The following is a 12314-nucleotide window of genomic DNA, read 5'->3' as shown; positions in this document are numbered from 1 at the left end:
CCATAGGCCGGCTTTGCAGTATACAAATACAAAAAGAAGTGATATCTAATCAAAAACAGCCAAGCTGTAAAAAAAGGTGCGGCCCCCAAAAAGGCCATGGTGAAAAAAGATGTGAAATCCAAGGTGGCGGCCAAGAAATGGCTGTGATGGTAGGTTAATGGTTACATTTTAATAACGACAATTCAGGTGAATTTTGTGCCGCTTGGTCTTGGCGCCAAATTCACCTGAATTGTTGTTATTAAAATGTAACCATTAACCTACCATCACAGCCATTTCTTGGCCGCCACCTTGGATTTCACATCTTTTTTCACCATTACCTTTTTGGGGGCCGCACTTTTTTTTACAGCTTGGCTGTTTTTGATTAGATATTTATTACATGTCAATTAATCCCCACAGGATAATTTGCAGCTGATCTCTCAACTGGGTGACTTGAAATGTAGCTGAACACTCTACAGGGTGATCTGCTTGTACGTAGATGAACTCTTTACAGGATTCGGGTGACTTGACTCTAGCTGAACTCTCTACATGGTTATCTGTTTGTAGTTGAATTCTCCACAGGGTGATTTGTTTGCAGCTGAACTCTCTACAAGGTAACTTCTTCTAGCTGATCTGTCTACAGGGTGACTTGTTTCTAGCTGGTCTCTGTACAGGGCGATTTGTTTGTAGCTGGATTCTCTACAGGGTGATGTGTTTGCAGCTGAACTCTCTACATGGTGGTTGCTATGTAGCTGAACTCTCTGAAAGGTGACTTCTTCTAGCTGAACTCTCTACAGGGTAATCTTTTCATAGCTGAACTCTCTACAGGATGATTTGTTTGCAGCTGAACTCTCTACATGATGATTTCTTTGTAGCTGAACTCTCTACAGGGTGATTTGTTTGTAGCTGAAATCCCTACAAGGTAACTTCTTCTAGCTGATCTTTCTACAGGGCGATTTGTTTGTAGCTGAGTTCTCTACAGGGTGTTTGTTTGCAGCTGAATTCTCTACATGGTGATTTCTTTATAGCTGAACTCTCTACAAGGTGACTTCTTCTAGCTGATCATTCTACAGGGTGATTTGTTTGTAGCTGAACTCACTACAGGTGATTTGTTTGTAGCTGAACTCTCTACAAGGTGATACTTCTAGGTGATCTCTCTACAGGATGATTTGTTTCTAACTGAACTCTCAACAGGGTGATCTGTTCATAGCTGAACTATCTACTGGGTGATTTGTTTGCAGCTGAACTCTACATGGTGGTTTCTTTGTAGCTGAACTCTCTACAAAGTAATTTCTTCTAGCTGAACTCTCTACAGGGTGACTTGTTTCTAGCTGATCTCTCTACAGGGTGATTTGTTTGCAGCTGAACTCTCTACATGGTAGTTTCTTTGTAGCTGAACTCTCTACAATGTGACGATTTCTAGCTGAACTCTCTACAAGGTGACTTGTTTCTAGCTAGCTAATCTCTCTACAGGTTGACTTGTTTCTAGCTGAACTCTCTACAGGTTATTTGTTTGTAGCTGAACTCTCTACAAGGTGATACTCCTAGGTGATCTCTCTACAGGATGACTTGTTTCTAACTGAACTGTCAACAGGGTGATCTGTTCATAGCTGAACTTTCTACTGGGTGATTTGTTTGCAGCTGAACTGTCTACATGGTGGTTTCTTTGTAGCTGAACTCTCTACAAGGTAATTTCTTCTAGCTGAACTCTCTACAGGGTGACTTGTTTCTAGCTGATCTCTCTACAGGGTAATCTGTTCATAGCTGAACTTTCTACAGGGTGATTTGTTTGCAGCTGAACTCTCTACATGGTAGTTTCTTTGTAGCTGAACTCTCTACAATGTGACTTCTTCTAGCTGAACTCTCTACAAGGTTACTTGTTTCTAGCTGATCTCTCTACAGGGTGACTTGTTTCTAGCTGAACTCTCTACAGGTTATTTGTTTGTAGCTGAACTCTCTACATGGTGGTTTCGTTGTAGCTGAACTCTCTACAAGGTAACTTCTCCTAGCTGATCTTTTTATAGGGCATATTTGTTTGTAGCTGAGTTCTCTACAGGGTGATTTGTTTGTGGCTGAACTCTCTACATGGGAGTTTCATTGTAGCTGAACTCTCTACAATGTGACTTCTTCTAGCTGAACTCTCTACAGGGTGACTTGTTTCTAGCTGATCTCTTTACAGGGTAACTTGTTTCTAGCTGAACTCTGTACAGGTGATTTGTTTGCAGCTGAACTCTCTACATGGTGGTTTCTTTGTAGCTGAACTCTCTACAAGGTAACTTCTTCTAGCTGATCTTTCTACAGGGGGATTTGTTTGTAGCTGAATTTTCTACAGGGTGATTTATTTGTAGCTGAACTCTCTACAAGGTAACTTCTTCTATCTGATCTTTCTACAGGGTGATTTGTTTGTAGCTGAATTCTCTACATGGTGGTTTCTTTGTAGCTGAACTCTCTACAAGGTGACTTCTTCTAGCTGAACTCTCTACAGGGTGATTTGTTTGCAGCTGAACTCTCTACATGGTGGTTTCTTTGTAGCTGAATTCTCTACAAGGTGACTTCTTCTAGCTGAACTCTCTACAGGGTGATCTGTTCGTAGCTGAACTCCCTACAAGGTAACTTCTTCTAACTGATTTTTCTACCGGGCAATTTGTTTGTAGCTGAGTTCTCTACAGGGTGATTTGTTTGCAGCTGAACTCTCTACATGGTAGTTTCTTTGTAACTGAACTCTCTACAATGTGACTTCTTCTAGCTGAACTCTCTACAGGGTGACTTGTTTCTAGCTGATCTCTCTACTGGGGATTTGTTTGCAGCTGAATTCTCTACATGGTGGTTTCTTTATAGCTGAACTCTCTACAAGGTGACTTCTTCTAGCTGATCTCTTTACAGTGTGATTTGTTTGTATCTGAACTCTCTACAGGTGATTTGTTTGTAGCTGAACTTTCTACAAGGTGATACTTCTAGCTGATCTCTCTACAGGATGACTTGTATCTAACTGAACTCTCAACAAGGTGATCTGTTCATAGCTGAACTTTCTACCGGGTGATTTGTTTGCAGCTTAACTCTCTACATGGTGGATTCTTTGTAGCTGAACTCTCTACAAGGTAACTTCTTCTAGCTGATCTTTTTACAGGGCATGTTTGTTTGTAGCTGAGTTCTCTACAGGGTGATTTGTTTGCAGCTGATCTCTCTACATGATGGTTTCTTATGTAGCTGAACTCTCTACAAGGTGACTTCTTCTAGCTGATACAGGGTGAATTGTTTCTAGATGAACTCTCTACAGGGTGACTTGTGTGTAGCTGAATTGTCTATCAGATTAACTGTTTGTAGCTGAATTCCGTACAGAATATCCTGCAATGTAATATAATTCTGTAATGGAGTAAGTTATAAACGTAGCTGAATGCTCTATTAGGGTGACTGTTCTATTAGAGTATCTAGATCTCGCATTTGCTACACGTAGTTTCCTTTCGAATCATAACTCAGTGGTTTGTAATCCTATTCTTCTGTACTACTGCAAGGACTTTCTATGATGATTATTCCAGCTACACACCGATTGTCAGCTCATTGCTCTAAGCGGTTTGCCTGGTAGATGTGAAAACTAATAGATTTTTTTTATCAAAAAAATCGGTCGCGTAATTTTGACACAGGTTAGCTTTTGTGTCATATCTCCATGGTCTTTATCTCAATTCCTTTCAAACCACAAAAAGGCACTCCTACGATAGTTACTCCATCTACATATAAATTTTCAACTCATTCCTCCAAAGGGTTTACCCTGTAGGCGTGACAGACCTTCGACCTTATTTTATGCACATAATCGGTCATAACTCTGTGTATGTTCATCGGATTCCTACCAAAGTTGGTACTGAGATCCGCCTTAATGAACCCTTCAAGTGTGCCAAATTTCAGCCCTATCCGAGTACGCATTCATTTTTTACGTAAATATTTTAATAACGACAATTCAGGTGAATTTGTTGCAGCTTGGTCTTGGCACAAAATTCACCTGAATTGTGATTATTAAAATTTTTACCATTAACCCACCATCACAACCATTTCGTGGCCGCCACCTTGGATTTCACATCTTTTTTCACCATAGCCTGTCTGAGGGCCGCACTTTTTTTACAGCTTGGCTGTTTTTGATTAGATTTCACTTCTTTTTGTATTTTATAGCTACCCCAAAGCCGGCCTATGGCCGGCTTTAGGGCTTTTTTTAACCTATCATTTTTTCTTTACCACAGGAAGAAGAAAAGATGAAGCAGGGTGATTTCTTTGTAGCTGACCTCTAGGTTATCCTTCTAGCTGATCTCTCTACCGGATGACTTGTTTGTAGCTGAACTCTCTACAGGGTGGTTTGTTTGTAGCTGAATTTTCTACAGGGCGATTTGTATGCAGCTGAACTCTCTACATGGTAGTTTCTTTGTAGCTGAACTATCTACAATGGAACTTCTTCTAGCTGAACTCTCTACAGAGTGACTTGTTTCTAGCTGATCTCTCTACAGGGTGACTTGTTTCTAGCTGAACTCTCTACAGGGTGATTTGTTTGTAGCTGAACTCTCTACAAGGTAATTTCTTCTAGCTGATCTTTCTACAGGGTGATTTGTTTGTAGCTGAATTCTCTACAGGGTGACTTGTTTCTAGCTGATCTCTGTTCAGGGTGACTTGTTCCTAGCTGAACTCTCTACAGGTGATTTGTTTGCAGCTGAACTCTCTTACATGGTGGTTTCTTTGTAGCTGAACTCTCTACAAGGTGACTTCTTCTAGCTGATCTCTCTACAAGATGACTTGTTTCTAACTGAACTCTCTACAGTGTAATCTGTTCATAGCGGAACTTTCTACTGGGTGATTTGTTTGCAGCTGAACTCTTTGCATGATTGTTTCTTTGTAACTGAACTCTCTACAAGGTAACTTCTTCTAGCTGATCTCTCTACAGGGCAATTTGTTTGAGCTAAACTCTCTACATGATAGTTTCTTTGAAGCTGAACTCTCTATTAGGTACCTTCTTCTGGCTGATCTGACTACAGGGTGACTTGTTTGTAGCTGAATTCCCTACAGAATAACTTGCAATATAATATAATTGAGTAAATTATAAATGCAGCTGAATGCTTTATTAGGGTGACTGTTCTATTAGAGTATCTCGATCTCGCATTTGCTACACGTAGTTGCCTTTCGAATCATAACTCAGTGGTTTGTAATCCTATTCTTCTGTACTACTGCAAGGACTTTCTATGATGATTATTCCAGCTACACACTGATTTTCAGCTCATTGCTCTAAGCGGTTTGCCTGATAGACACGAAAACTAATAGTTTTTTATTCATAAAAATCGATCGCGTAATTTTGACACAGGTCGGGTTTTGTGTCATATCTCCGTGGTCTTTGTCCCGATTCCTTTCAAACCATAAAAAGGCACTCCTACGATGATTGCTCCATCCACATAGCAATTTTCAACTGATTCCTCAAAGGAGTTTACCCTGTAGGCGTGACAGACCTTCGAACTTATTTTATGCAAATAATCGGTCATAACTCCGTGAATGTTCATCGGATTCCTACCAACGTTGGTACAGAGATCCGCCTTAATGAGCCCTTTAAGTGTGCCAAGTTTCAGCCTGATCCGAACACGCATTCGTGTTTTATGGCGGATTTTGCGAAGTGTGCGAAATGAAGAAGAAAAAAAAACGAAGAAATTAAAACAAAATTTGTTCGCTCGTATCTCGGAAATGGCTGGAGTGGTTTTCTTCAAATTTGATGTGTAGACTCCCCTTGCTGGCCGGCACCTCTCTAGCAAATTTGGCTCCGATCGGATAAGGGATCACAGAGCTACATAGGTGTGAAAATTGCGTTTTCTTTCTTCCTGTTAATATACTCACGGGTGGCACGCCGGCTTCTTGGGCCGCATGACACACTACCGTGTGTCTTGATAGTATTTAATAGTTATACCATGACCATGAGGGATTTGCCCGATATACTATGCCCAAGCCCAAGGGCACAGGGAAATATATCAAGCAAATCCCAAAATGTCATGGTTTAAGTAATATATACCACTCTGGTGTGCTCACCTAATAGTACTTTTATACAGAGGTTTGCAAGCATCGATTGTTGGTTTAACCCTTTATTATCGAATGGCTAATATATTTCCATAACAAGTGCCCTTCATAAACGGAGCCATAACTCCTTTTTCCTAGGGGCTACGAAGCTGAAATTGCTACCAAACTGCTCAAAAGGACCGGGCACTTCTAATGAAGTTTACCGTTCGGCGATAGGAAGAAGCATGGGCAAGTTATGGCACTTGGCAATATAAAATAGCGTATACAAAACAATAATACCTGTTTAAAACTCCATGTTCGCCTTCTCCCTGCTACTAGGAGGCTTTAGTTAGAATTACTCCATTCCCCACGTGATAAGGATTCTAAAAATAAATAGTGTGATGTCATCGCGTTGATTAGTACGATGGCAGCGCCCATCTTTCAATGCCATGGCGATACGGAGAAGATACGCTTTCTTCGCTTCATAGCGCGTGAGTTGTGTGTATGATCTGTAAGTATTCTAGCTGTGTTGGTAGAAGAGAGAGATGGTTATCAAACGGTATATAGCTTGATGGGTTAATTAATGGGAGGGGTCCACTCGTATCGCACACAGTTCACACAAGCCATAAAAGTTTTCACACTTGCGGTTTTGTAAAAAAAACTTCGGTAATAAAGGGTTAAATTGTGGGCACAAAAAGAAATGACCGTGGGTTTCAATGGTTGTAGTGATACCATTTTAAAACCAAATAAACACTTTGTGGATGCCTATAGTAAGCGAAAGTGCTAAAATAAACACCTAGACATATAGGTTGGAAATGTCAGGGGCATCTTTTCATGTAATTGAAATGTACTGTGTAAAAAACAATCCCCACATTGCATAAGCGATTATTTAGTGATGCCTTGTAACTGAACTATGCAATGCTGACTTACTCAATTCATTTTGCTTTACAACAATGCCCCTAACTAAACTAACATGTTAACTTAAACCCACAATGCAAACTATTCAAACACACAATGTGAAACTTTAAGCAGCTCTATATAAATAATCAAAGGGGACTGATGCTTTGTAACTGCATCAGCATCAAAGACAGTTGTGGTCAGGTCAATATGTGAAATATAATCCTGTGGTTTCCTTTGATCTGAGGTGTCAAAGTGGTATATTTAATACATTACATAAAATATACCTATATAAATACTCTGTGTTATTTTTATACAGATTGATAATCACAATTCCTTTCTGATCAGTTTGTATGAGCAATCTAAAAGCTCTAAATGCCATTACCAGAGATATCTAGCAGATAGTCCTCCAGAATTATATGCTACTGAAGTCACCCGTCAAAATTGTATTATTCCTTCAGATGGAGACACTGGAAGGCAGCAGTTTTTGAAGTTGATCAAAAGCTGTTACATGTACAGTGGTGTACAGTCTAGTCCATTGTTTGACTTAGAACAACTTGAACAAAGTGTAGTGACATTTTACATTGCTGGAAAACCACGAATTCAGTTGGGCAGCATTAGAACCATCTTCAGGTTTAGGAATTCACCAAATGTTACTACACTGGGAAATAGGTAACAAGTTGCCATAGATAATAGACTGTGCTATAATATATTTCTATCCCACTGAAGCCATACATCAAAGTAAAACTGTGAGTATATGGTAGTTAAACCCCAGTGCATGGTAGTTAAACCTCAGTACATAAATGGTAGTGCAAGCAAAGCAAATTGAAGCCATACACACCATAGAATCTACAAGTTCAGCAAAATTTGAAGCCATACACAATATAAAACTACATGTTCAGCAAAAATTGAAGCCATATCATTACAAAATCTACATATTCAGCAAACAATTAAGCCATACACAACTGACATGCTTATTAACACATTGTTTATGAACTTGACTACTTCAAAGTGTGGGATAGAAGCTAGTTAAACCCCACCTGCATTCATACGATATCTAGTTATCAACACCTTGGCTTCACTTCAGGTTGATAACAAAGATATCCTACTGGTGGTGGGGTTTAACTATAACATACATGGTTCTCTAATAAAGCCTAAAATTATACTAGTACTGCAACTAAAATTTCTACTTTAGGTGATCATCCTTAGTTACTAGTTATGCATTTTTAGAGACCTTAAACTATATATGGATAAGCAACTGAGCCCACATCAGCTAACCTACCTTTGGGAAATACATCAGTTTTGCTGGATTAATTGTGGAATATATAATACAAACCTAAAAGCATGGGGCAAAACCCTGGGATTGGTAATATTTAAAGCTAAATGTACTTGTATTTTTAATAGCAAATAGATTCAGTTAATAGTCAAGATACTCTGACAGAGCAGTCATATACTTTTAATAACACAGTCTCCACAAGAGCATTGTGAATGCAGTTAAACTTAGACCTGTGCATATGTGTTTAAATTCTAAACAACACATACAATACTTAATTGAGCACAATAGCTTTCGAAACGAACTGTGAAATAAAAGACTCATCCATATTCCATACACATATCATCTAAGTACATTGCTGTCACTGGTTTAGTATACTTCATACATGGTTATGTGTACTGTCATATTACATAATATGCATGCACAGATAAATAAATGCATTCAACCCAAGTAGGGTTTGTCTTGTTAATTATAAATATTTAAATTACTTTACAGTCCTGGATGTGCCATTGATGTATCTTCTGTTGCTCAAGAGCTACCAAGTGAATTCAAGGTATACTTATATGTAAATTATACATTTGCACCAATACCAAGAGTTTGTATTAGGAGCTACTTCTAGAGGAGACAAGACAATCATTGGTACATCATTTCCATACTGCTACTTTTCAAGTGTTGGATGAGGTTTCTACTGGTCTGAGAAATGTTCTGGGACATCTTAGTCAAGTATTGTTCTTGTATAGTATGCACTATCACATATGTATACTTGCTTAATAGGATATTTTGCAACAAAAAGGTGTCGAGTCTTTACTCAATGACAACCTTGGTTCATTCTTGAAGAGACATTTTGACAGCAATAACCTACAGCAAGTATTTTATCAAATAGGCATCCAAAGGTGGGATTTGTGTACCCTAGCCCAATTTCTTGTTTATATGTATATTTACTTTTAGCATCAACGTTGAACAACTGACAAGTTTTGAAGGCATAGAACTGAAAAGGCTGTACAATTGTTTAGTATTGTTTGTTGAATGGTTACAAGGTGGCTTGTATGACTTCTCCAAACTACCTGTTACTGTGTTCAAGCATATGAGGTCTGAAGATCAGGAATTGATTCAGCAGTTTAATGAAGAGTATTCGTGTACGTTTTTTGTATGATTAGTCTAATCTATGCAACCAAACTGTGAATAAAGAATGCAGCTATCAAATGAAAAGATTACATGGCTGCTATATAATTTCAAAGAATACCATTGCCAATTAATAGACATCAACCCTTTACCCAGAACTTTTGAGGGGTGCATGTTACATAATACAGGCATGCATGGTGACATTAGCACATTGATTGATAGACTGTTCAACAGAAGTTTACACTGTAACCACTGCAGCTTGCTTGTTATGAAACAACGAACAACAGCAACTCCCATTTCTATGTTTCAAAATTCTTGCCACATGTTTAATTTCAATTGTGGGTTTAATCATGTGAATCATATGGCCTGATAAAAATTTAATGGCAAAGTGAATGAAATTCATTGTAAGTTTATAGGAGCAACCACCATCATGTTTTGGATTATTATTAAAGCGTTTACGTGTTTCCTTATGGAAAAGATGCTTACATGGGTAGTTTTGGCCTCATCGTTTAGTGTTAGGGTTATTAAATCCTAGGTATCATTTTAGTCCTTGTCACATCACAAACAGAATGGCATAAATTGTTTAGCCATTGGACATACATTTCAAGTTATAGTGCTGTGTGAGGCATGCGTATTTATTTAGGTTAGATCCAGTTTTCAAGTTTAAGAGTTAATATCACTGCACTTATTTCTTGGCTTCCACTCTTTGAACTCACATCTTTTTGATGACCATATTTTTTGCTGTTTTTTTTGGGGAGATATCATTTTGCATTTGCCTATATACCTACTTTGGGGCTTCTGATTTAATATTTAATATTTTGTTAGCTGAATGTCACCAGCAGCACCAGACAATTTTAATGTGATTTTAATTACACATTTGTAACTTCAAAATATTGGTAGTGTAATAGAATATGTCACTGCTGCACCAATACCACTTTTGGTATCAGTGTTGACCCTGCTTTGGTGGTATTAGTAACCTGAAGGTTTGTATGACATCAATAAACTACTATTTAAGATGATGGTGGTATAGTAGTGAGTCAAGGAGTTGAGTGAAAGCATACCTAATTGATGATCTTGTAGAAAGATGCTAGCAAGTACTGCTATTAGTGTAGTGGTAAACCACAAAGTACCAAAAAAAAAATTTTGATGGTGCATATCTTGGAAATACTTTACAAAATTTGGAGGTGCCCTACCCAAGGAAATATTTATCCTGTCTGTCACTACTGCTTGAAAATGGTCTTTAAGATTTCACACATTTGTCTGTCGTGTCTACATCCTTAGCTGCATGACACTCTATTGTGCATTAGTTGCTTACTTAAGATGTATATTTTAACCTTATAGCTAAAGAGAATTTGCTCAATGATCTTGATCAGTTTGAAAAGATCTTGAACCAAGCTGAAAAGTACTTGACTACAGAAGCTGATCCCAGAAAACCACTGATAGAAAATATGGTGGACATAAGTATTTGTGAGGAAACAGACAGCTTTGTTGCACTTGTTCCTCAATCAGTCTTAACATACCATTATGTTTACTTTCGAATGACTCTTCGCAAGTAAGCCAAATCATTTCAACATGATGACTGTATTAAAATTATGTGTAATACAGACTAAAACTAAAAGTGACAATGATGACTGATTCACAGCCACAGGAGTCATCCACTGCTCCAACTAAGTGGTCAGAAATTATTGAAGATTTATGGAAATACCTACCACACTTTCAAGATGAGGAGCAGTTGTATGATGAGGACTGCCTCAAATTTGATTGTGTAAAACTACAGTTTGGTGATGGTGAGGAGAGTGACAGTGATGATACTCCATGGGTGCTATGTGATTTGTCAAGCATAAAAGATTCAACTGATGGTCATGTGACAAACAGTGTTAGCCAAATTGAAAGTAAGAAATAGATAGTTCACTATGAGCGTTTTTGAAAATTCAATTTTTTTTTTCAATGTGTAAACTTACTTATTGATTCAGAAATAAAAAAATTTAACCACAAAACTTTTTCATCCATTATACAAATTTTGTTACTATGAATTGCTCTATGCAAAGTACATACTCTAAAATTTCACTTGGTTGGTGAAGGTTATTATAATGTCTTACAGAATACATATGCAGCACATTTAATTTTTACAATTTTATTTATATATGTATCTTGACATTTTAAATGGTGAATTGTGAATATTGTTTTATTGCACACAGTAGTAGCATATGCTAGATTAATCTGAAGAGACAAACATGTATCTGTCATATTGTGTGTAGCTTCATCGGTTCTTCAAAAAATTGAAGACAATCCTGAGATAAAGGAAGCAGTCATGCACAGGCTCTTTTCGAGTTCAACTGCAGTGCCCATTGCTTCTTCTACGATGTCACTACCAGATCCAAGTGAAACTGCCAAGAACATGACTACAGATCAGTTATGTGAATGGCTCAAAAGTATAGATATTGATGATGAATACATTCAGTGCTTCAAAAAAGCTCATATTAAGGGGCGTACTCTGGTTTTCTTCACTGAAAATGAGTTGGAAGAGATAGGTGTATCTTTATCTTATGTAAGAAAACAGATTTTGGTTGAATTTAGAAACATTAAGTAGCATGCATACATATAAATTTCACTGATTTTTAGCTGTTGTTTTCTAGGCCATTATAGTAGCTAACTGACTGCATTTGATTTTTTTTTCGTTTTATTTACCATTTTATGCATGTATTGTACAGTAGCTATGCAACAAGTATATCGGACTCATACATGAATGTAGCTGGTTGCATGTTTTACTTTATGATATTGTTCATAATGTATGTGACTAAATTTTAGAGAAATGACCACATATACATCACAAGAATGATAAATACATGTAACTGCTTTTGGAGCTGAGTTCATACTTCCTACCACTGATTACGTGGGAGAACACCGGCAATGTTTGCATCACTAACATCCTTAATTTACAGTACTCAAAATTGAGGTGATTGTAGCCCAACCTTTCTCCATGGTCAAGTAAATGTTGGTATTCTGGATGGTTTTAAAATAGCTATTACTGCTA

At 37.7% G+C, this 12314-nt stretch overlaps 1 protein-coding gene across 1 annotated transcript in view; it reads left to right on the top strand.

Moving 5' to 3' along the window:
* Positions 1-12072, top strand: part of LOC136264088 (uncharacterized) — a 238778-nt gene extending 226706 nt beyond the window's left edge. The window contains exons 68-75 of the mRNA XM_066058779.1: positions 7205-7557; positions 8654-8711; positions 8765-8881; positions 8933-9051; positions 9107-9294; positions 10622-10832; positions 10886-11172; positions 11539-12072. Of these exons, the coding sequence (XP_065914851.1) occupies positions 7205-7557; positions 8654-8711; positions 8765-8881; positions 8933-9051; positions 9107-9294; positions 10622-10832; positions 10886-11172; positions 11539-11870 (1665 nt within the window). The 3' untranslated portion in view covers positions 11871-12072. The remainder of the gene's footprint in view (positions 1-7204; positions 7558-8653; positions 8712-8764; positions 8882-8932; positions 9052-9106; positions 9295-10621; positions 10833-10885; positions 11173-11538) is intronic.
* Positions 12073-12314: the final 242 nt, after the last annotated feature.

Source organism: Dysidea avara, chromosome 8 (genome assembly GCF_963678975.1).
Source record: "Dysidea avara chromosome 8, odDysAvar1.4, whole genome shotgun sequence".
NCBI classification, from domain to species: Eukaryota; Metazoa; Porifera; class Demospongiae; order Dictyoceratida; family Dysideidae; genus Dysidea; species Dysidea avara.
This window is presented reverse-complemented; position numbering and strand designations above follow the sequence as displayed.